Below are 25,644 nucleotides of genomic sequence, written 5' to 3'. Positions count from 1 at the left end.
TGGTTTTAATGTTAACTTCTACATCTCCACAGGGGATATTCTTCAATATAATTCACTGATATTCACCCTAAATGTACCTATGTGAAGTTTCATCCCATTAACCCTGGCTTCACCCTAGTTTAGTACTCTAAGCAATTCCTCTTGCTGCTGTGCCTGTTCTCAAGGCAATGGCAATGACAGGCATAGGGTGCTACTGGGTAAAGGCCGAATCTCTCATAAGCAAGCAACATGCGTTGGGGCATTACTCGGAGTGTGAAAGCCATTTACTCCTGGAGTGTGCCCCGGGGGTGTCCCCTCTGCAAGTGATTCCTGCTGCAGACTGTCCATCTGTCGCCCTCCATTTCTGCAGAGAAGCTATTAAATGCTGTCTGCAGAGCTGGGGACATGGCCGGAGGGCAGCTCATGCCTCAATTCACAAGTCAGATGCTCTTCCCTTTAGGTGCAAAGTCAGCTTGATCCCTTTAGGAATCGGATACTTGGAGGTCTCTCAGGCTAGGGATGAAACCAGGAAGTGCAGAGTTGTTGCTCTTACAATGTTGAAATGTGCCTTGCAAATTAGATAGATGATCTGTGAGTGAGTAGTGGGTATACAGAATGAAATGTAAAGGCAAGGAGAGAAAATATTGCTGTTTTGGAGCTGAAGTCTTATTAAAGTCCTGTCTGTCCTATTTGGGCAAATTCTTTCTAGAGTACCGTGTGTCACCAAAATCCTATTAAACTGTCACATAAATTATCAGAGTTTCCTTTTTCCATCACTGTGGATTACCCAGGGAGATATTTTTATGACAATGGAAGCTTTTTCAGTCTGCTCCTCCTGCCTGATTTCATTTCAGATGAAATCCTTCTCTCAGAAAAGAGCCTGTGGATTTCATAGCTCTTCGCATCTCTGCACTTTGCCTGTACAGCAGTTATCCTGCAGGTCTCTGCTGCACTTATCTCCATTCTGCACCTTCTTTTAGGCATGGGACAGTTTAGGGCAGTGCTGCCACTTCCCTAATCATACCAAATGAGAAGTGTGTTTTAATGGAGTTCTGCTCCAGTGTCTTCTAGTCTTCTGAGAATCCACTGACTGGTTCTTCTCTCAGGCCAGTGTTATCTTCATACAAAAAAATCCAGAAGGTGAAAGAGTCACATAGGTACCTAATTAGAAAATACTTCTTTTCCACTTGACACATCTTAGAGGTCTTGCATCTCTGCAAGGCAATCTCCATTTTTCCCATGCTGGCTGAAAAACACATGGATTGATGGTCAGACCGCAGCAGTACAAAATACTTGAGTATCTGAAATTGCCTGCTGCCACAGACCAAATTAAGGCTGTAACGCATGTGTTATAGAAGCAGGGGATGACAGATCCTTGCCTGCCTTTGACAGATAATCTGGAGCTCCCTATATCAGCTGGCTACATAATGTTGGGAGGGCTGTTGGAGCTTCTCACCCCATTCAAAGGATGCATACACAGAAGCTGAGAACCAGTAGACTTAAGAATAATAGATGGGCTTTGGAAAATAATTCCTAATGAAAGGGGTCCCAGTAATTGTATTACTCCGATCTTAAGGTAGTAGGACTGTCATTAACTGAGCAAGACAACTTTCTGCAAGTATTTCTCATCTGTATGTGAGAAGAAGCCCAAAGGATGTCAAAATGTCATGATGATAAAATATTTCTGATTAGTTTCTAACTAGCAGCTAATGTTTAACATAAAGTGGATAGCATTAAGTAATAAGCAGATATCTTACACCAAAAAGATCAAAGGAGGTGGCTGAGGTTCCCTGTGGGCTGGAATAGTGATTCCAGCAGCTCTCAGAGCACTGAGGTAATTCCAGAGGACTAGATCTTGGACCAAATTTCCAGTGGGGTGGTTATAATGACCTGTGTGGCTGCAGGCCTGATACAGATGCTGTCTGGGCACTGCAGCAGAGTGGCACAGTCCAGGGCTTTAAGAGTAAGGACCTAGCAGACAGCAGTGAAGAGGGCACAGCGGTGAAGGCAGCCAGGTTACTGCAGACTGGCTCAGCTGACAGACAGTAACTTGCATTTCTTTTTATGCAACACAGTCCCAGACAGAGGACAATTGATTGCTATCTCTCTTTATTGCAGTCTAAAGGTTATCTCCTTCCTCTTTGCTCATCTTTCCAAGTTTAAAATCCATTTTCTCCAATTTTTCTTCCTAAGTTATGACTTCTGAACCCCTTTATCATTTATAATGACCTCTTCAGTTTTTATCCAATTGATTTTTAAACTAGGTGCTTTGGCTAAGCTTCCAGTGGTAGGCTGTGTTTCTGAGAGCTCTTCAGGAGCAACTACAGGAAACATGCTGACCAACTGGAGGGCTGTGATCCAGCTGGGATCAGAACAGTAACATGGCACATGGCTAATGTTGTTACCAGCTAAAATTCAAAGTAAATAAGGTAGCAGCAGTATTTAAAGCATCTTTGTTCCATGTGCATTTTCATTCAGATCTCTTTTAAAGTAAAGGAAATGAGATTTTAAAGTTAGAGAAAACCTACACGTGTAAAGTTAATCAGAATTTAATCACGGCCTCCAAAAACTGGCAACAGAAAGAATCTTCCTCAACCCATTTTAATTTTTCTGAACACTGATAGTGTTTCCTTATTTGCCTACAAGATCCCAGTTTGCCCCTTGAAACATTTTAAATGATTCTTGAGTAGTTGCTTAGGTGCACCCTTATATAGTTGAAGATGTCATGCCCAGGGAGGTTGTGAATGCTCCATCCCTGGCAGTGCTCAAGACCAGGTTGGACGAGGCCTTGGGTGAGATGGTTTAGTGTGAGGTGTCCCTGCCCATAGCAGGGGGGTTGGAACTGGATGATCTTAAGGTCCTTTCCAACCCTAACTATTCTATGGTTCTATGATTCTATGTCCCTGCTCATTGCAGGCGGTTTGGACTAGGGGACCTTTGGAGGTTCCTTCCAGACGATTCTATGGTGGCCAGCAGTCCTGCAGCTATTTGGTGTTTTGCTCGCTAGATTGAGCACAGAAAAATAACAGCGTTCCCTCGCTCTGTCCATTGGTACACCCCATCCTCCGCGCTTTGCCTCGCTAACTCATCCGCATCCCCCATACCCTGCTGACCGCCGCATCCCAAAGCGGCGGAAGGGAGCGCGGGGAGCCGCCTCTTTCGCGGGAGCTGATGTCGCGATGTGGGCGGGGCCAAGCGCGGTGGCGGGAGATTGAAATGCATCGTGAGCGCACCGAGGAAGGGAGTGATGTGCCGAGATTTGTGGCGGCCTCAAGTCCCGCTCCCGCGGTGACCCGGTGATAGGTGGTGCAGGAGAAGGGGTTTGCGGCCGTCCCCCGAGGTGGAGGCACTTGCCTGTCAGCAGGCTAGTAGGGTATCTGCACTGTAACAGCCGCGGTGTTGAAGTCTGACGTTACCCAGGCAGCTCAGAGCGCTGCAGTGTGGTACCGTATGCCAGTGGATGTCGAGCTGGTGTATCCAAACATGGATCGTAATGTGGTGGTTGGAAACTTCAGCTAGAATAATTCAGGTGCACACGCTTGGATGCTAGTTATAAGCTGAAATGATTTGCAAAGTGCCTCAGTTTAATGGCCTTAAACTGGAAGAGGGTGAGCTATAAGGATGAAATTCTTCACAATGAGAGTGGTGAGGCATTGGTATAGGTTGCCCAGAGAAGCTGTGGCTGCCTCATCCTGGCAGTGTTCAAGGCCAGGTTGGATGGGGCTTTGAGCAACCTGGTCATTGGAAGGTGTAAGGTGTCACTGCTTGTGGCAAGGGGTTGGAACTAGATAAGCTTTAAGGTCCCTTCCAAACCAAAGCATTCTATGATTCTAGGTTTTCCATGGGTTCTGAAAATAAGACTTATTTTTTTCATCAGTCTTCCACAAAAGGTACACTTTGATTTGAACAGGAATTAGTTTGTGTGGATTTCACTTGGCTTCAGTTATACAGAAGGTCATAATAGTTGTGGCTCCTGCTGCCTTCAGAGCTTGGGATTTTGGAGTCTGTCTCAAAATGGACTTGACAACTTGCTTAATGATTTCCTGGAGTTAGAAACCAGCAGTAGTAGGGTGTCAGGCTGCACCAAGGCTGGACAGTCTGTACCTATATTCGGCTCCCTGATCACCTCTGATTCAGAGGTGAATGAATTCATAAAATACATGCACAAAAGGAGGTTGCCAAGCAACTTGGAGCCTGAAACTCCCCTGCCAAGCTATGAAGGTAGAGAACAGTCAGCTGAGGCAATTTGTGATGTTCACTTCTTTTCTGTATGTAACAGTAGTAATACATATAATACAGACCAGCTCGAGACAGGAATCACTCACTGATAATTCGGGAAGACAACAGGTGGTCCTGCCAGACTGTATTTTGCCTCTGGTTTAAGATGTGCTTGATTCTAGAGCATTTAGCCAAAGCAGGGTCAGCAAGAAGCAATGCTGGGGTGGGGGAAATAGGGAGGAAAAAATTATTCTATCTTGAGACAACTGAAAGACTGACAAACAACAACAAAGTTTTAGGAGGGGAGTAAAGTGTCTGACACAGATTCTGGCTCAGATCAGTTTTGGGTTTTCTGTGATCTCACTATTTGATGCTTTTTACAAACATACTTTAATATATTCATTGTACATCACACCATATCTTGTCTTTTCTCTGGCTTTGCATAACTCTGCAGCCTTGGGCATATCAGATGTATCCAGGACAGGAGGTAGCTGTGACAGGAATAGAAGATCTCTGTGGTTGTGTTCCTGTTTACCCAACGTTTGACTCGTGGAATACCCAGTAGTGGCTACAGCTAATGAAGTTGGAAGGGTTAAAAAAAATCTATACCTTAGTGACCCTGGGTTTGGGTAAAGGGAAGAATTACACAGAAACACAGCCAGAAAAATTCCAGTTGAGACCCAGATCTAGGTTGAATTTCCCACATGCTGTGTGTATAATTCCCTTTGACTCCTTATAAAATCCTAGCCCTGTGTTGTTTCAATGCCCTGTCCCTTTACAAATGGCATGGCTCAAATCTCAGCTTGAAATAATTTAGAACATCAGCCCAGGTCATGGCATCTGGAACTGCATTTCATTTCCTTTCTGTGCTCCTCTTGATGAGAGACACTGCTGTGTTAATGGGGATTTGTTCATTTCATTCAGGCTGCTCTATCCCCAGCTGATGTCATGATTAGTGATATCAAAGTCACCTCCTAGTGAACCTTGGGGATGACATGACTAGAGGAGGATCCTTCTAACAGGCAGGAGATTAAGCAGCAAGTTAGCAGTACTGGAAGAACAAAGCTCTTCTTTTCATGTATATATCCACAGTCAAAATGTGCGAAGAGAAGGGGAGATGGGAAGTAGGTGATATATTAGTAGAATTATTACTCAAAGGGTTTTTGCTCAAAGTTTTGCAAGAAGTGCAAGCGATGCTTTAATCTCTCACCTCTGGTATTGTTGTTGCTGTGTTATATTCTGGGCATGTCGAAATGTGACACTGTAATGGGACATGATCTGTTGGAGAAGGTTTTATGTAGCGTGAAAAGGTTCCTCTGCTCTCTCCTTTTATTATTTACGTTCCCAGAGAAGGTTATGTGTCATGTGGGCTTTGCAGAGATTAATGGCTAACCAGAGCTTCCTGGCAGCTTCCCCAGAACTTGGGGAGGATCCTCCTAGAGTGCTGGCCTGATTTTGAAGACTTATATCAGTTCTAGGCCTGGAAGGATGTATATGAGAGAATCTATGGTTGTGTATCCAGGTTTAGCAGGGTACAAGAGGTAGTACAAGCTGCTTCGAAATAGCACAGACAGAAGGGCAGCTGGGAACTAGTGTAAACCAGTAAGTTATGCTGGGTAATACGGAGGTGGTCTGGTCGGGACCACATTCATGGGGTGGTGGAAGTTAGGGATGAAGGTGAAGCACTGAACTGAGTGCAGGAATCTTGACTTGTGCCTGCAGCTGGAGGGCTGAGTGTGAATGGCCAGTGCTGCTGCCCACTACTTTCATGGGCTTTAATGTTTTTCACAGTTATCACAGTAATTTCAAGGCAGATCAGTAACTGGATATGCGATGGAGCATAGGGTTGAGTGACTCGAGTCTGCAACAGAGTTAAATCTTTGTTTCCCAGGTGTTTCAAGGGTAGCAAGTTTTATGGCCATGACATCAGCTCTTTGCTCTATTTGCTGCTTCATTAGCCTTCATGCACGGTGCAGTCTGGGGGAGAGTGGTGTTTGGATGTGGGATTTGGCTGTGATGGCTTCTGTGAAGGGAGCAGGCAGTTAACAAGCCTGTGATTTCCTTGCTGGTACATACCTTTGTTATGGCTCTCTTGTGGATGGGATGTCAGAGCTGTGGATGTGCTTGTCAGGAGGGGAGCTTTTTAAAGGAAGCTTTAACTGGAATAGAGAGATTTCTTTGACTGGACCTACAGGCTATGGGCCCCTCTGTGTCACCCATAGGCAAACAACATAGATGATCTCTGTCTGGTTTCTTCCCCTACCCCCCATTTTCTGGGTTTTGAGTTCTGGAAACTCCAGAAGCTTTTGTGACATTGAATCTAAGACAAGCTTGACTTTGATCATCCTTGAGAGGAAGAACAGAATGCGGAATAGGTTCCTCTCTCCCTCTAAAGTCAGAATAGGTTTCTGCCAGTCCCATGCTATTTGCAATTAGCAGAATTACGGCAAACTCTCCTGGGGTTTCTGAGATGAGAAAGCCCTTGCTTAGAGTTTCTTTTTTTCTTATTTTGACTGAAGAAAGAACCTCTCAATTAAGATATTGTGCTCTCACCCACTATACAGAAGAGATAAGAGCTGTTAAAGCTGTGTTCATCAGTTGCAAAAGAGAACACGTTTTATTTTGCTCTGTGCTATTTACAGCTGTTGTCCATTAGGAGTCCTCAAGAGCCTCATTCTCAGCTGCAACAACACAGTCCCATAAGTTTAGCTCAGCAATGAGCCTGGAAAACAGCACTAAATCACGGTGATGGGAGGAAGAACAAAATGTTTGGCAACGGCAAAATGCAGCTGATGTCTTTGTGGAAGCTGGTTTTTGCTTGTTTGAAAGTATTACAAAGGTAGACTAAAGCACAACTAGCTAGAGCAGGATAGAGATTACATACTCTAATCTGGGGGGAAAAAACCCAGAATGGCTACGAGTTCTGCAGGAGCTAAAAGAATCTTAAGGCACATAATGCCTTAGGGACTTATGTGTACATATTGATGTAAATATGCTAACCTTTCAGTAAGGTGAGGTGTAAGGATGATAAAAGACTAATACATGGCTATTGAGAAACAGAGTTCCAGTTGCTTTACTGGACCACAATACAATTGCTCTGTATGAGTTCTTTGAGCTGAGAGTGCGCTTCACTCTTCCAGTGCCCACCAACTGCTTAAGAGGAAAGCATGGATGTGTGGAGAGCGGATTGTTTCCAAATCTCTGCATTCCTGAAGGATATAAGTAAATTGTACTGGAATGTGTGTATGGAGCAGAGCTATAGCATATGGAGCCAAGGAGGAAAAAAAAGGGCTTATTCCATGTTTGACCACGAAATGAGAAGTTTCACCTGTATTCTCACCTCTGACACAGCATTTGCTTTACCAGAAAAATCACTAAACAGCTTTTTAATAGCATCTGCATTGTTTCAGTATGATGTTTCTACCTTCCCTTTTTCACGTTAATTGATTAATGCGTTGTAAAGCATTTGGAAACTAAAGGGCGGCTTTGGGAGCTAAAGGCAAAGGCATGTAACTTGCTAATTCAGCATTTATTTACAAGGACACTTGACTGATGCCTTTCGTTTTGTTTCCTATCCTGTTTACCAGTCCCAAGCCTGTCACCTGGGGTCCCTCAGTTCATGCCAGGGAACAGAGCCCGAATACTGACATTATCTGATAGAGCAGGACAAACCTATCTTGGCACTGCCACTATGCCCTGACAGATAATGGTTTCCACTAAAGTAAATCTGCCAGGTTGACTTGTGACAACAGCCTGAGACTGGGAACGCTCACAAAAGGATCATTTTGAGACAGATAATTGCTTTGTCCCTTCCCTTTATTTTCTGTGCCTGACAGGTGTCTCCCTCTGCTTTCTCCTGTTTCCCTGGCCTATCTGTGGAGTATGCTTAGCACAGATGGGATCCTCAAAGAATCTGCTGTCAAATTTAGTCTTTTCTAAGCATATGTATACTGAGAAGTTTTGGAGGCTTGTAACTAGACCAAATGTGGGTGCTTTTTCACAGGGACAGCAAATAACAGAGAAAGTTTCCTTGTGCTCAGATATGTGAAGTTGCAGGTTACTCTGAAACAGGTTCAGCAGAGCTTATCAATGACATATTTACTAGGACTTTGATTATTATTTTTTTTTAACAAAGCAATGCTCCAAACCCTCTCCCCAAGCCCAAATTCGCACAGCTTGTCTCCCATACCAAATGTATTGCTAGCAACAGCTGAACTCTTCTAGTTACAACTTCTGAAAATCAGCTTTGCCAATCTGTGTGTCTATATTATACAAAACTGAAAACTGCCTTTCCACCAGAATTAACAGCCTGCCTTAGCTGTGTGCTTTGTTGTTTCTACCTTTTGTTGGATGGATATGAAACGATGGTTAGTTTGGAATACTCTTCCTCTGCAGCTTATCTGGCTAACAGATTCATGTATTTTCTTTAATTAATCAGTTTAATGTGATTAGTTATGATTTTGACCTTGCAACACAGGTTACTGCCAGGGTTCAGGCAGCTTGCATGTCCTTGGGTGTCTTATAGGTACACAGATCTCCTGAGAGACTTGGAAAGCTCTCAGTTGTTAATGGTGAACTGAAAATGGAGAAAATGAAATAGTTTCTGGCTGCCTTTTAAACCTTAGTGAGGCTTGATAGGATCAGACTTTCAGGAATTGACAGAAAGTATACCGGTGCCATTTTGAGAGACAGTAATCTGCATATGCAAAATGCCCTTTAATGGTGCACATAAATATCTGGAAGTTATCATAGAATGAATAAATAAGCTGGTTCTGACAACTAAACCTGGGATCAGTTGGCAAATAGCACATTCAGGAAATGTCTGGACTATTTAGGGATGTATTTTCCTTAAAATATATCTTGGCTTGTTATTTCAGTTAAAAAGGCATAAAAGCCACTTGCAAAGATGTTATTCAATAAGAATTCCTGTCTAGTTGTGTTTTTCTTTGTTTTACAGGCAATCGTCCATATGTGTTTCTGGTGGCCCGTGTTCACCCTGGTGAAAGCAATGCCAGTTGGGTAATGAAGGGGACCCTGGAGTTCCTTGTGAGCAATGACCCCATTGCTGATCTCCTGAGGAAATGCTTCATTTTCAAGATTGTCCCCATGCTTAACCCTGATGGAGTCATCAATGGCAAGTGAGTTGTGACATGTTCTTCTGGGGTTTTGATGTTTTTCTCTTCAGTCTTTATCCCTGTGCACCTGGCAGGTCTTGTCTTCAATGTCATGAGTCTGGAGAATTCCCTTTGCCTCATTTTTTATTCATCCTGTTATCAATCCTGAGTGGAAAACGTGATCTGGGATATAGCCCTGTTTGCTGTCTTGCATTAGTCAGATGTACCTGATTCTGTACTGTATGTGGCTGTAAGACCTCTCAATTGCCTGGATGAAGTATTAGTGGTGCCAGAGAAACAGGATCTATCTTGATAAATGGAAGTCTACCTACTCTGCTAAAGCAGGGCAGACTACACCTGGTAGACAGGCAAGCTTGGGAAAAACTGGCTTTAATTAATGCTTTGTATAGCCTGGTGGGGGGAGGAGATGAGTAAGGATCTATTAAATTTTCACATTTTCATGGAAATATTTCTATATAGTGAAGCTCCCTCCTTCTCCCACCTCCTTTTCAATCTTCCCTCCCACACCTTTCCTAAGAGATACTGAATCTGAGCTTGGAAAATACTGACTCCTTTTTGCATTCTTTGCCTTATACCATACCTGCCCACTCACACTAACTTGCTTTTCCTTTCCCCCTCTACATGAGTGAGAAAAGGACAACTCTGCTCCTAATATGTTAGCATGAAATACATATTGCTATGCAGCCGGTGAAAGAGGAATTTTCTTTGAAGGTTTGAAGATGCACTAGATATGGTAGGCTTGCGCTTCCCTGGGAAAAGATCTGCAGTGTCTCTGCAGACAGTGGAATTTGTTCACTTTCTTGAGTGTGGAGTGGCTATAAGTTAATAACTGTCAGCCCTGTCTGATTCAGAGGCAGGACATTATCACTGCATCCTGCTGGTAGCAAGTGAATGGTGTGTTTTGACTTAGTGATAAGGTTTTGGTAACAACTGTCCCCTGGCTTGTTGCAGCGGAAGGCATGACAGACCTTGAAGCTGAAAGGTCAGCTTAGACAAGCACTGAAACACACAAGGTGTTGAGGAACAAACTTCTCTTAAGACATATTCTCCCATCTGCTTTTGGGCCAGGCTGTGCAGATCGAGTTCTGCAGAAACAACAAAACAATCCTGAGCGATAAGAGTTGAGCTTGATTCTAAAGGAACTTGTTCCAGTCTGGTTCAGCTTAGGCTTTTCAACAGTCTCTAGCCTGTGACTGTGAACACTCACAGCTTTTGTGCTGCCAGCTCCCCAGGACTTGAGTGTATCAGTAGTCCAGAGTAGCTGGATACTGCCCTAGAGTATTCGAAGCCTCCGCCGGCACTGAATGCTTCCTTGATCCTTCCAGACAGCAGAAGCAGAAAAGAAAGGTTCTGGCTTTTTTTTCCCCTTCTTTTTTCCTTTCACTGCACTTAAAGTTTCCAGCAGATGGAGGGCTGGAGGGAATGTCTGACCTTTTTTTCTCCAGCTGTCAGAAGCGAGTGTAGCAGAGAAGGGACCCTTGGGAGGGAAGATGTGGCTCTTGGTGACGCCTGGGTGAAGTGTGCTACCTGAGCTTGTGTCACACGGGAAGGTGTCTGACTTCCCTGGTGCAGATGAGCTTAAACTGTAGTTAAATCAGGTGATGAGTGAAAAAGTAAGTTTGGTAAGCTTTGCATGTAGGGTAGGAGCAAGGGAACAGGGACTTGGCTATGGCTCTGTTACCGATTGTGAGGCCTGGGGAAGAGAGAGAACCTGTGCTGTAAGTGCTTTTATCTTGTGAAGCTTCCTGTGGCCCATATATTCTCTTGTTTCTTCCTACGTGCTTTTTAGTAGACTTGTGTCCTCCTACATTTAAATAAATGCTTCTATTTTGGGACTTAGATTTACTGGCGGTATGCTGGAGATAACCATGCCACTGGAGAAGGCAAATATCTTTCAGGCCCTTAATGTCTGTATGTGCACATGCAGAATGATTTGTTTTTTTAATGTTCCACATCATCCAGTTTTAAATGCTCTTGTAAACTCTGTTGTCTTTCAAGTCAATGCTAAGAGGGAAACTGTTTTATGAGGCAGCTGGTCTGTAGCCCATCATCGACCACAGTCCTTGTAAGAAGATACTTGCTTAGTATTTTTTGACATCTCTCAAACCCACTTTACAACCCATTTCATGAAGCAACTTGCTTGTCCTTGAATTCAGAATCCCTTTTGTGGAAGCCCACTGGGCATCTATGAAAAGACTGCTGGAATGCCTGGTGTTCCCTCGGCCAGCATCCCAACCTGCTGCTCTTCTAGTTTTAGACAAGTTGCTGTGCTCTCACACTTCTCCCCTGTGAGGACTGGACATATCGAATGCATCAGATCCACTATCCAGGCCAAATATCTTGGCTCTGTGCTGGGTACAGGGAATACCTACATGTGGTAACCAGCAATGCTATCTCTTACTGTGAAACAAGAATGTCTTCTGTTTCAGTGCCTCTGTTGCTTTTGTCTTGGTATCAGAGTATCTTTATTTGGGAAAGAATTGGAATCATTTTTTGTTGGCAGTTGTTTCAATATTCTTACTCTCTCTTCCCCAGCCGTGTCTGCTGGGTGTGCATAACACTTCCCTGCTCGTCACAGCGATGCATGCTGGTGTGTGGTTATAAAGGAATTCTTCCAGCAGCCCAGATGTGCCCCTTCTGCAGCTGCCTCCCTGCTGCAGGATCAGCTCAGCAGATGAGTGCTGATCTCAGCAGGGTGCCTGCATGATCGCTCTTTGGAAGCCTCATGCAGCAAGCAGATGATCAGGGTCTTGGTATTTGCTTTGGTTAATGTGATCCGAAACTTGAATGCAGAGAATGATCCTCTAACACAGATAGGACTGCAGTAATACAGTTACGCTCTGTCTGCATGTCACTAAGCTGAGCTGGGAAGCAGCTCTCCACCCTCCTTTCACTTCAGTCAGTGCTCTGAGAGTCTGTTTCTCTCTGTCAGTGATGGTGGCACTTGCAGCCCTGTCACTGATGCTAAAGGAAGGTAGTGGTGGTGCAAGTGTGCATGTATGAGTGAGGCTGTCATCACATAAAAGTAGATCACTACCAAATATTGTACCTAATTTGACTCTGTTCAGGGAGAACTGGTGAGCAGTTGTGTTGCTGTGTGTGGCTGAGTGTTTTGTTCCATCCTGAACAGCACTCGGGTGCAAGGTTTGTCAGGTAATATTCAGCTGATCTGATAATGGCTCTGTATTTTAAATTAAATAACAGACACTGCTTTTTATAAAGTTCATCTTACACTTTCTGCCAGACATTGGCTTTTGACCCATCGCTGCTTGTGATGGGATGCTGCTTCACACAGACCTGCGGTCTGACCCAACATGGTTATTTGTATGTGTTAATTTTGTTTCTTTCAATATAAATTGTAAGGAAAAAAGTAGTCTCAGTAGTGTAAGTCTGAGGTGACGGCCATATACTTAACAGAAAGCATCCTAGCAGCCTGACTTTATTTTGCACAAGCTCTTCTGTGAGAATCCAAAGTTGTTTGGTGTTGTAGCTCACTGTCTTTGCCCATACCTCTATCCCATTTTTAAACTAAATCATAGTGAAATAGGAAAGGTTTAAAAGGGATTAATCTCTGAAGTGTTGAATCCATGAAGAGCATCACTTTCATTATGGAAGTGATATAAAATGCCATGGGTAAACAGGAGACCTGTGCTTTATTCCTGCCTATGCTATCAATGGAGTATGAGACCTTGGTCATTGCCTCCTACTTTTGGCTGAGTTTTTTTTCCTTAGAGGATGACATACCCTAACCTTTGAGCAGTTTGAAATGAAGAGTGAAGGATGCATACTGGGAGCATTTTCTCTTCAGTCTTGGGGTAACAGTTGGACTTGATGATCTTAAGGGTCTTTTCCAACCTAGTTGATTCTATGATCTGTTTAAGTGAAATCTTTGTACTCCAAAACTAGATTACCTGTAGTCACATTTGTGTAAAACCCAGAAAGCAGGGTTCAGTAAGGGAACTTGTAACAAGCCTAACGATAACAGCACAAAACCAGGCTTTTATAAAGAAACAGAATACTTCTTGCTGTCCACACTGTTCCATTTGTTATCTGCCATTTGAGTACAAAGATGTGCGTGTGCTCAGGCATGCCTGTGCAGTTGCAGGCTAACTTGCGATGTGCTTGCATGCTGTCTTCTGTGGGTGCCTGCTGTGCACCCTCCTGGCAGCAGCCTGTTCATGCAGCTGTTGCCAGCATCTGCTTGGATGTGACACCACCTCTATGCACATCTGGCACTCCCACATGTGGGCTCACAGTCGCCACATGGCAGTCAACACTTTGTGGTTTTGGCTGGGCTTCTCCAGATGCTGCATTTCTAGATAAATATTGCTATTTATTGCACCTAAATGTGGGGTTATTAATTATATCAGTATAACCTAATTTATATCACCATAAACAGCAGTAATAAATGATGCCAAATGCTAATACTTGATGCTTGCCAACTGTGCCTGTTTGATGAGGGTTCCCCCCCACCCCGTTTTCCAGAAGTGTTAAATTAAGAACAATTGGTTTTGCAAGATCATTGATCAAGCAAGAGGTGGAAGCTCCTGGGGAAGTGATTTAGTTTTAAAAAATACTTTACCTCAGTCAAATACCTGCTCTTGCAGCATCTGTGTGTTCTGTGTTCAGAAGTTCTTTTCCCACTGACAATTACCTAAGTGGCCAGTATCGGAGTTCTGAGTTCATGTCCCACTCCTATGTTGCCACCTTCCTTCTCTTCACTGCCTTTTAACTTGTCTTCTTCCTTTTGTTTCTGCCCTTTTCTTGCCCTCCCTTCCCTCCTATGGAATCAAAGAAGCTTTTCATTGATAAATGAATTTAACCAATCAGTGGAGATGGGAGTAGGTGAGGTTTTTTGGTGAAGGAAGATTAAGTTTTGGAAGCCACATGATTTCTTCAAAGCCATGGGATAACCACAGTAGCAGTTAGGAAGAGGAAATCCAGATTTGCATTTGAATTATAGCCATAGACTATTGTTTATCTGGTTTAAAAGCACCCTCTTTCACCTGCTCTCCCACAACACAGGCTGAGTAAGCTGTTCTTCTGCTGGAAGGAAGGGAAGGCAAGGGTGCTGGGTTTCTTGTCTCCATTGATATGAACTCCTACTCTATTTAGGCCCTCTATCCCATCCTGTTTGACCTGTGGGGATTTGTTCGGCCCCTCTTTAAATCCAGCGGTGAAAAGATTTACTACTTTGACAATTACTGAAATGGAGAGAAGGAAAACTCCACCAAAATCCCTTCTAGAATATGTTTCCTCCAGATGCTTTTTAAAGTTATAAAGGGATATATGAGTCTGCTCCCACTTATTATTTGTACCTGGTTCTTTGTGATTTGAAGGACACTATTAAGAGGAAGAACAAAAGCACATTTGTCTCTATACCTAAAATGTGGTATTTGTATATATGGCTTTTTAGCTTTCTTATATTAATGCTTATTCTCTTGCATTAAGTCATTGTGTTCTCCAGACAGTAAGAGGCAGAACACATCAGGGATGGGGAATAGAAAGCTAATGGGCAGTCTAAGGAGTAAGTTTGTGATCCAGAGCTGCATCCTCAAGGATTAAATCGTGAGGTGATGTCTCACGAAGCTGTACAACTGCAGACATCCCTCCTTTCCTCCCCCTCCTTCTCTTTATTGCTCCTCTGTGGTCAGAGGATTGAAGAGGAGTTTAATTCTCAGAATCCAGCCTTGCATAACTAAATTGGTGCCATGCACTCTGCTAACACACTCCAAAGACTCTCTTCAGACTAGCTAATCTATGATGTGTGTGTTTCTCTAAGGGTAGCATAGAGATGTGGGAAGGGAAGTGCTTTCAAATCAGTGCGGTGGGAGAGTTTGTCTCTAGGAGAGAGGCACTACAGGATTAGTGTGCTGCTGTTCCTTGGCAGATGCTGTATGAGTCTTTCCTTTGTGTTGTCTTCAGAAATCTTGCATCTAAATCGGCAGCGCCATGCCGAAAGTAATTGGATAGACATGTGGAAGTCAAGGTTTTCTCGGATAAAAGAGCATTTTATATAAGATTCAACCTTTACTCACTTATAATGGCTGTGCTCAGAGTTGCGCATTGTAACGTTGTGAATCTGTGTGCACGGATGCTTTTCTCAAGACCTCGGGGGGGGGGATGAAAATGCCAGTTCTGGGAGCATCTGTACTGGCTTGGTATGTGGCTCTGGGATGTACATATGGAATGTAGGCTGATTTTCCCCAGGCCGAATAGACATTTTCTCAGCTATCTGCTGCTTTGGTGCCTTAAGTGTTGCTTCTTTTCCTCTCCACTAAGAGGGCAGTGATGGATTTGGGAGCTTAGGGTCGCAAATACGGATAGTGTGTGCACAGCATGAGCTAAAACATGAGGTGCTTTTCCTTGGAGGAGCCAGAAGTGGATCTGGCCCTGCAGCACGTGGAGGTGCCCCAGTTTCAACCAAGGCTCTCTGTGCAGATGTGACAACCTATCCTCTGCTCTCCTGTGATAAACATCCGTCTGCACTCCAGGACTCTCCTGTTTGACAGCGCTTCCAATGCAGTATTGTTTATTCCTTCCTTTATCAGCTGGAGCTGCTGAGCCCCCTGAGTTAGTAGCTCTGTTCACTCATTGTCAGTGTTTCCTCCTTTGTAAATATGCCCCCCATATGTCTCTGCTCCTGAGGAATAGGCCTTCTCCTCTATTTACTGCTTTTCCCAGGCCCCCACCTTCTCATCGCTCTCTCCACCCAGTGGCCCCATAACAGCCAAGGAGATAAATAAGCTACATAACTCTTCCCTGCTATTATTTTCTTTGCTGTTGTTGTTGCCCTGCATGGTAATATATATAATAACAAGGAAACAAATCTTATTACTAAAGTAATTACAATAAATAAGAAGCCGAGAGGGGAGCTGAAGGAAGGGTCTGTCGGGGGAGTGATTGCAGGAGTGTTTTTTAAAGTTTAATTTACTTGAAATGTTTTCTGCCACTTTGTTGATACCCTGCTGAGGGGGGCTGTGACTAATTATCAGCCAGCTGTTGTTCTAACACCCTCACTTAATTTATGGTGTGGCTGAATCGCTAAACCAGGAGCCTGTGTGATATCATTGTCTATGGGACTCGGCACCAGCTTTGTGTCAGTGGTTGGCTTTATTGCTCAGAGCTTTTGTTTCCCAGAAGCTGAATAACTGAGATTTTGGGTGCTTTTCTGTCATTCCTTTTATCTTCCAGCATCTCTCATGTGCTTCCTAGAGTCTGGGCCAGAGAGTACACTCTGTCTATTGCATTGTAACTGCTTGTCCCAGTGTCCAGCCTAATAATGGGCCAATGCAACAGCTAATTTTGCCAAATTCTCCAGAGAACTGCACCGCTGTCTGTGTGCCTTGGTAAAGAACAAAAAGATCTAGTGGTGGAAAGTCTGGTATGGACAGGGTCTAGGGTTTGTTAAACTCTAAAGTCTGGGACTTTATTCTCCTGCTTGCAGGTTTTTTACAGTATCCCAGAGTGGTTTGGGTTGGAAGGGATCTCAAAGATCATCTATTTCCGACCCCCCTGCCATGAGCAGGGATACCTTCCACTAAACCAGGTTGCTCATAGTCCCATCCAACCTGGCCTTAGAATCATAAAATCATAGAACAGTTAGGGTTGGAAAGGACCTTAAGATCATCCAGTTCCAACCCCTCTGCCATAGGCAGGGACACCTCACACTAAACCATGTTGCCCAAGGCTCTGTCCAACCTGGCCTTCAACAGCGTCAGGGATGAAGCATTCACAGCTTCCCTGTCCTTGGAAGGCAGAACCATCCCCAAGGCCAAGGCAGCCACAGGTTCTCTGGGCAACCTGTGCTAGTGTCTCACCACCCTCATACTAAAAAATTTCTTCCTTATGTCTAATCTAAATCTACCCTCTTTCAGTTTAGAACCATTTTCCCTTGTCCTATGTTCCTTACTTACATAAGTACTGTACTGTTACTTGCCAGCAGGATGGAGATTACAATACTGTCTGCCTTCTAAACAGCTATGAAAACTTATTAGTTAATGACCATACTAAGAACTGGAAGGATCCTAATGCATTGTCCCTTGTTTCATTAGTCTGCCAGTTGCCAGTTACAAAAGCATGTGCAGTCTTTGTAAAGCTCTTAAGCAGTGAAGATACCCCATGAGTTGAGTGTGTCTCTCTTGGCTTTTTCGTACCCAAATTATGCTGGTGATGCAGGGTCACCTGGGAATTTGACTACAAAAAGCACTTGATGGGGGATCAGTCATATTACTGTCTTGGACTACTAAATACTTCAGCTTTTAGCCTTTGAGATGATTTCATTTTAGATAGGCTCTACCTTGTATTTTCAAATTTGCATGAATATTAGATATGAACATGATGTTCCACAGGCTCAGAAAGGAATCATTTTGTTCTTCATTCGTGTCTGTTTTCCTGACTGACGATGGAAGTTCATAATCAGATGTGTAAACTCTTTTGAAGACGTTTTCAGGAGCCAAGAGACTGGCGTACAAAGCTAGCTTTTAGTAAAGTTAATGAGATGATTGAATTATATTATTCTTGTTAGCTTGATTGTGTATCATTATCCCTTTTGTTTGTTATTATGCTTATTTGAGTCGTCTTTGTGGTATGTTATTCCCATAATAATTGTGCCTGTACTAGTCTCTGTTTAGAGACAGGCAAAGAGCAGCTGGTCCCCTGCTAGGAACCGATGCATTACTGGCACAGCTTATGCATTAGGATTGGTGAGAATGAAAAGGGCATTGGGCTGTTGGCTCCTGTGGAGCCTGATCCACCTTCTCAGCCCTGGCCGCATGGAGATGTGAGCTTCTTAGTTACAGCTTTTCTGCAGTATTACATGTTGGGACAGGGGAAGTGTATTGCTGCAATGACTTCTGCAACCACCTGATGAAGGTTTGTGAAGGAAACCTCAGCATCAGCAATGCAGGAGTTGGAGAATTGTATTGAAAATCAGGAATCTCTTCATACCTTCTTGGAATTTGCAGGAGGTATATGCAAACTTTATGACCACATAAACCTATATTGAGAGATACTGTAATTGCTGCTGAACTTAGATTTCACTTCTTACCTGGTTGTGGTAGGCATCAAATACTGATATCAAAGTTGAATAATTTGGAGATGCCACAAGTAGAGGGGCTGGTTTGGTCACCCATCTCAAGATCAAGGCTACTTATCCAAGTTGATGCTTATTGGAAGCTATAGGTTCAGAGATGGAGTTGTTATTCATAGGATGGGAAAAGAGAAGTCCACAAAATGAAACTGTAAAAACTTCACTTTTATAGATGCTGTGAAGAATGTCCAATATTTTACTGCAATATCCACGCTACCTGGAAAGCTGAAATTGCCTGGGAAGGAAGGTTATTGTCTCTTGTAATATAGCTTCGTATATTACACACTGTAATAAATCAGGCAATATTTCTTTTGCCCTGAAAACTGGACATCCCTGGAGTTCTATGTGACATTTCACGTTTTTTATGACCATTCAGTCCCTTTAAAGTATTAAAACACATCAGTTTTTGTGAAATATGCACAGAAATTCTTTTTTGAAAGCCTATGAATAAAAAAAGTCTGGAGCTCAGTTATGCAAGTGTAAAGCTGCTTTTTCGTGAGTTTGCTTTAAAAGAATGTGTTGGATTAGTTCTGTGTTTTGGTTAATGTTATTCTTTAGCATTTTTATTTATTTCTGTATTTCTCTCACTTTTCCCTCTCCGTTCGTTCAAATCTGTTATTCAAATGTAACAATAAAAGCTGGCAAAGCACTGTGATAGGAAAAAAAGATATATAATGGCCTTGGGTTGGGGAAATGGGCAGGCAGTCGAAAATGGTGTTTGTACAAATGGGACAAAGAGGCTTTACTCGCAAAAAAAAGCTTCATTTGAAAGCTTATGTTTTCAAAATTGCTTGTGCAAAAACGTACCTACAGCTGAAGTTGAATTGTTCACCTCTGCACATGGCTCATATGATTGCACACGCAATTGAGGTAATTACAGGGGCAAATTTTGCTCCAGTGATTTCAGCAAATTGCCACCCTAATTTATACATCCAGCTGAATGTCCTATAGGAACATCAAGAAAATGAAAACCAGAAAATGGAATCAATGTTGGAATGATAGAGTGCAAAATAAACCCCTCTTCTGCAGCCGAACAGGCAGCACTGCTGGGAGTCGGGAATAAAGTGCAGCACAGCTCTAGTGCTGCAAAGCAGTGCTGAGTCTTGAAGGGGCAAAAAAAAAAAAAAACAAGAGCTTTTGAAGTCATATAGCCCAGGTTTGAGCTGAGGGGGGAAAAGCAGAGGGTGAGATTGGCAGGGAAGAGAGCTTCACTAATGGTGCACCTTGGGTCTATGCTTACTGCAAAACTCTGAACACACCTTAACTTAATAACCCTGGTAGGCACTCTCAGGTGACTGTGATGGTATTTTGCTGCATAGGAATAGTGATGATTTATGCTGTAAAATTCCATATAAATTATATTATGTGCAGAATTCTGTGAACAACTTTTCCATGGCTTTTTAGACCTGGCTTGTTGAATTTTACAAGTAGATGTGTCCTTCTATAAAATGGCTGTATGTTCCATTATATCCCATAGGACTCTTCCATGTCTGGGGAAGAAGAACATGGAGAAACAGTAGAAAACAAAACAGTCTAGAGCCTAGTTCAACTTTTGGATTGCTTTCATTTTTCTACCACAAATGACAAGGACTTCAGGCACATTATTATAAAGTTGGAGATGAGCTGCTATATTCTACTGCATATATATGCAAAATAGGAAAGGATTTATTTCTGAATATGTATATACATAAAAATCCATAATCAGGTCAGTGTCTTCATGCAATGCTGCTTTTGTTGTTTTGATTTTTGTAAATTTACTAGGCAATAACAAGGTTTGAGTGCAAGGATTCTTTCTGGGTACATCCCATGACAGCTTTTCTAGTAGCAGACTTGCATTTTCTGTCTCTTATGCTCCCCGTTTTTCTCCCAAAATGTTCATAAGCTCAGCTTTTGAAGCAGAGAAAAGTACTACTCCTCCCAAGAATACTTTCTGTCACTGAGCACCGTCTGAAGCAGAAATGTGGTTCCCAGTTCTAGTCCATGGTGTCTTCTACCAGTAGTAACAGTAATAACACTAATGAAAACTTCCTTCTTGATGAGCGTTTCCTGTATTCATCGTCTGTTAGCTAACAAAAGGTCATTAACATAAAAACAAAAGGCAAAGATTAAAAAAATGATGATTTTTCTGTCTTTCCCATAATGATTATGGCACGTAAGAGGATGTAAAGTGCAGAGCAGCTGAACACTCGTAAACTATCTTAATACCATTTAGAGATGAGAAAGAAGCAGGGGAAGAGGCTTATGTAGCAGTGTAGTTTATTGCACTAATCAGTCACTTCTGCAGAACACTATCATGGTTTTAAATCCTTGCTCCAGTGATGTGGAAAAAATTGGTGGCCTCTCATCCAAGTCTCTATTAGAATCTTGGTCTATAGCCTAGAAATCTCCAGCACTGCATTTAGGCTAGAAGTGAATTCTCTGCTTGGATGGATATAATGTTTGATGAAGCAGGTCTGGATTATACCTGTGACAACAGAGTGGTGTTGCAAGGTCTGAAAGTGAAGCAGAGGGAGCTATGGGAGATTAAGACTAAGTTATGTTTTACTTGGATTTTCTTATGTGACAATAACAACATCTTTGGAATCAGGCTGAGATCTCTGGAAAGGCAGTGGGTTGAATCATTTGCGTGGAATAGCCACCTTTTGCTGATTTACCTGATACACATAAAGGTTGAATGTGGAAATCCCTGGAGTGAAGGGGATGGGAGAATAGTTTCTTCCCTCTCTCCAGAATGTTCATGTTACACAGATAGTTTGCTTTGTAATAACTTCAGATTTGGAGAATACGCTTTCTGGTCTTGCGCACATGGTAGCTTCCAAGCCGTGAAGAGCTTAGGGTTTTAAGTCACAGTAATTCCTCTTTCCTTGACATGCAGGTGAGGGCACCCTTGAACTGTGCAACTTCTATGTCTATCTTTAGACAGATTTGAATGGGATGTAATCCCATCTGGCATGCTGGCTGCTCAGAATCAAATAGCGTCCATAGCAATGGCTTTGAGCTTTCAAGCTCATAGCGCTAATACAGATAGGAATGTAAATAACAAGGAGAATACCAAGAAAAAGCCTCTGTTGCTGTAAACAGCAGAAATAATCTGAAGCAAGTATATATTTCCATTACACAGTATTTTACCAAAACAAAAGCTCAGGTCAGGGCTATTATTTAGACTGAACTGGTTACGCTGGTTTTCATCCCTCTCCTGTTATTAACTGGTATGTATCAGTTCTGATTGTGTGTACTGATGACAGCAATTTATTTGCTATTTTTTTTTTTTTCCCAAAGGGTGTCTCAATGCTATTACAAACTACTCTCAGCTATTGCTCACTGTCTTACCTTTGGACTGGTGCAAAGTAGCTCTTTTGTAACCTCTGAACCTGTTGTCTATGGATGCTGGGAATCTCTGGATTTAAGCCATTGGGCAGAAGTTGTGGCAACTAGGGCTGCAGCAGATGTTACAGAGTAACTTGAAAAGAAATCACTTAGGTGCAATCAAACCCATTCTGTTTTGTGTTTTCCTCCCCTAAGCATTTTATTAATCTTTGAGAAACACATGTGGCAGCTCTGAAATCATGATTTTACTTGCAGAGTCTCAGATGGGATGGTTGGTCCCTAAAGAGCATGTATCTAACAAGTACTAATTTTCTGCAAAGTAGCTGTGGCACATCTATGATTCTGTCATTGCTAATTCTAGCTTAAACCTGATGTGACCCTAAATCAGGAGTTTGCTTTGAGGTTTGCCAAAAACTCTGTGGTCCTAAATGATACAGTATTCTATGTGTGTAAATGCGTATACAATCACGGTAATAGAAGCTATTTGGATCCAGATTGTCAGGATTGAAAGGATGCAGTTGTGCTTGAAAAATACATATGCATTTGCATGCGCAATTACTCAAGTTGGGGTTTAGGCATTTAAGTGGCCATTTGTGCTCTCATTTTCGATTATTATGTTCATCCTGAGGGAATGGATTTGTGCAAATCAGCAACACAAATATGCATACGTTTTGTTGCATACTATCCTGAAAACGTGTTGCCTTGCTTGGACATAAACTTGGGTTGATTTATCTTTTTTCCCCCCTTGAAACTTCTAATCTGAGCAATGTGAACTGCGGTGGCTTGAAATGGCAGTTCTTCAGCAGCATGTTTTCTTTTTCCAACTGGTTAACTCTCGTAATTGTTTCTGTAACGTAAGCTAATATTTCAGCTAACAGTTATTTAGGGTACTGTCATGGCAAGCCATAATTCAGTCCCGTTGCCTAGTGGTCCAAATAATGACCAAGGCTTGCCCCTAGCTGAATTATCGTGCTTTGGTTTCTTACTTTCCCTTCATACACATAAGCAAGTATGTCTTTATGCCAAACTCTGAAATACAAAGGAAAGCAGAAGCGATATTGTTGATTCAGAGCCCCAACCTTGCAGCTTCGGGGAGACAAGTGCTTATAGGGATATGAAGGCCTTTGTAGGGCTTCTTAGTGACTTGGCCCATAGGATTTCTGGAGGCTCACCAGGCTTTTATTCCATCACATCTTTGTAGAGAATCTACCACAAATACATAATAGAGAGGATTAAGACATCCAGTCTGATTTGGGATTGGAAGACTATTTGGGCTGATGTTAAACTGCTGCTCAAAGACCTTGAGTACATGGAAATCTGTACCAAAATCAGGAAACTTTGAGTCAGCTGACTTATGACTCAGCTTATGGAAATAACATTGTGTTTAATGTACCTTCTGTGATTCTTCTTCAAAAAGTAGGTATCAGGAAAGGACAGCAGCAATGTGGATGACACAGAAGTATGAAGCTTTGTCAGGAAACCTTCTCTGAAGGAGAAATTATTTGTTGAGTTCCTTAATAATAGTTTTAAGGGTTAGCCTAATAAAGGTTTATTGATTAATTTTCAAGCTGTAATTTGTGATTCTTTTGGAAAGAAAATATTGGATTTTTATAAAATGGAAATGCACAAAGACTGTGTGACAATGGTCTAATGAAATGGCAAACCATATTCTTTCAAATCAATAGTGATCCAACACCAGTGTCTTAATTCCTGGAATTTAACACCATTCACACTGGAGGAGTCTGCAAATCACTCAAAATAATATGGAAATTTGTCTAACCTGGGAAATGCTAACAAGTACAGAATGGTTTCTGTGAAATGGCTCATACAAGTTTGGGTGAGGAACGATGGTGGGAAGCTTTGTAAATTGCTAAAAGAATGTGAAAAGTAAGTTTATAACTTTGACTTTCTAAATGGTGATTCATAGGCACACAGAGTGGATGATTTCACAATTTGTCTGATTTGATGTGGGAACCATGCTCGATCGTGGGTGCTTCAAGAAAACTTTGACTAAAAGGAGCCTGGTTTGGGCTCATCTGGAAGGTCATGGATGCCCAGGTGGTGCTGGGGGTGCTCTGCAGAGACGGGGCTCTAAACGGCACAGGATGAGGTTTGCAAGAGCAGGCTGAGAAGAGGGGGTCTGACCCTGTTGCATGAATGTTTTGGAGACTATAAATGTGGGTGGATAGTCATGGCCTTGGCTGTTTCACATTGGAGGGTGGGAAAGGTAGTTCAGGATATAGCAAGCAAAGAAAGAGGAGTGCTGCTGGCTGCTTTTGTCTGTACTCAGGCAGCCTAAGCATGATATTGTAATCCATTAATCTAAGCTACTATCATGGTCAGGCTGCATTCCTGCAGGCTAATGGAAAAAGAGCCTGGATGGATCATGGCTGGATTACCATCAAGTGCTAACATTTGGGAGGCAGCACAAACACTTGCAGATTTGTGTTAGTGTAACAGAGCAGACCCCAGGCAGTAGCTCCAACCTCCTCTTGTTTGTGCTTTCAGGTGCCACCTGGGAACTGACTTGCTGAAACTTTGCATTAGGGAGTGATTTCTGATTACTTCAACCCAAAGCAGGACCTGTTGATAAGCTCAAGAGGCTTTTCCAAAAGCCTTAGCTCTGCTTTGTACCCTTTGAAAGGGCTGATGAGATATGTCTCCATTAGGTAGCTGAGTTCAGGAGCTTATCTGCATTGCTTTAAGCTTGCTAGTTTGACATCAGCCCATTAGAGAACCTTTTTCCCAGACTGGGAAGGAGATGGGATTCTTAGTAATTCTGTAATACCCATTGCTCATAGGCTGCCTTTTCTTTTTCCACTTCAAAATGTCACATTGGATTCCTAATGGAATTAGAGATTTTTATCTTCCTTCTCTCCACTAGACCTTTGCCTTTTTTCTGGTTTTCTTCTACACTGAAGTCTTAATTTCTCATATACGTGAGACAGTGAAAATTAAACAAGCTGGCAGATAGACAGAATGGTTCTTCATGTCTGGAAAGCTGCAATGAGCTGTGACTTAGGAATTACAGTGCTTCATATTCAAACTTTTCTTTTTGATGCATTGGGGTGGCACCGGAGCTGACAGTGACATATGGAGAAGGCCCTCTTAGCAGGATTGAGGCTGTTACGTGATAAATGACACAGTGTGTCAAAGGACTTCTGTTATCCATCATGCTGGCTTCCTCTGAATGCGCTCTCACTAAAAGGAGAAGTAGCTACCCAAACATCTGGGAGATGCTGTGGGTAGGTCAATGGTGTGTTCAAAAGAGAAAATAAGAAAGCTGAAAAGTGTGTGTTCAAGTGAGAATTAATAACTGCTGAGTTTTGAGTTGAGAATTTTAAAGTTGGGGTTTTTTTTTAAACATTTGAAATATCCCTTTTTTTTTTTTGTCTCTGTCAAAAATGGGCCTCAGCTTCAACAGTGGTCTCAAAAGTCATTCAGTCAAAGGGTTTCAAAATCCCACCAAGTTCTCAGCGCTGAACAGCTAAGATCTCTCTAAAGAAAGGCCATTTAGCATCACGTTTTAGATTGAAAGCATGGGTCTGTCCCCTGATACATCCCCAAACTTTCCCTTTTTCTTCCTTTCATCTCTGTTTTGGTAGTTTGAGTCTGAAATGCAGTGGAGTGAAAGTTACAGTCTGTACTTTCCTATATACAGGGCAGGCATGGAAAGACAGGAAAATGTATTCGGGTGGTACAGTAGCTATAAATGTGAGAGATCAAAAATACTTTTGAGGGAAGGAACAGGGCTTTGACTCACATGGCCTGATACAGGAATATCCTCTGTAGGACACCATCTACTGTTGTCGGCCATTCAAAAGGGGCAGGCTTCTACAGCTCTGTGCCTTCCACTGTTGGAAAGTTTTTTGGCTTTTCTTCTTGAATCTCTTC

At 42.6% G+C, this 25,644-nt stretch overlaps 1 protein-coding gene across 3 annotated transcripts in view; it reads left to right on the top strand.

Moving 5' to 3' along the window:
* Positions 1-25,644, top strand: part of AGBL1 (AGBL carboxypeptidase 1) — a 287,819-nt gene that overhangs the window by 106,405 nt on the left and 155,770 nt on the right. For all 3 annotated transcript variants that reach the window (XM_062630796.1, XM_062630816.1, XM_062630805.1), the window contains one exon: positions 9,155-9,335. In XM_062630796.1, coding sequence (XP_062486780.1) covers positions 9,155-9,335 — 181 coding nt within the window. The remainder of the gene's footprint in view (positions 1-9,154; positions 9,336-25,644) is intronic.

This window comes from Pezoporus occidentalis, unplaced genomic scaffold, assembly GCF_034315485.1.
Source record: "Pezoporus occidentalis ecotype Australia unplaced genomic scaffold, CSIRO_AGI_Poc_V1 ctg11, whole genome shotgun sequence".
In the NCBI taxonomy this organism is placed as follows: Eukaryota; Metazoa; Chordata; class Aves; order Psittaciformes; family Psittacidae; genus Pezoporus; species Pezoporus occidentalis.
Note: the sequence above shows the minus strand (reverse complement) of the source record. Positions and strands in the feature narration are given on the sequence as shown.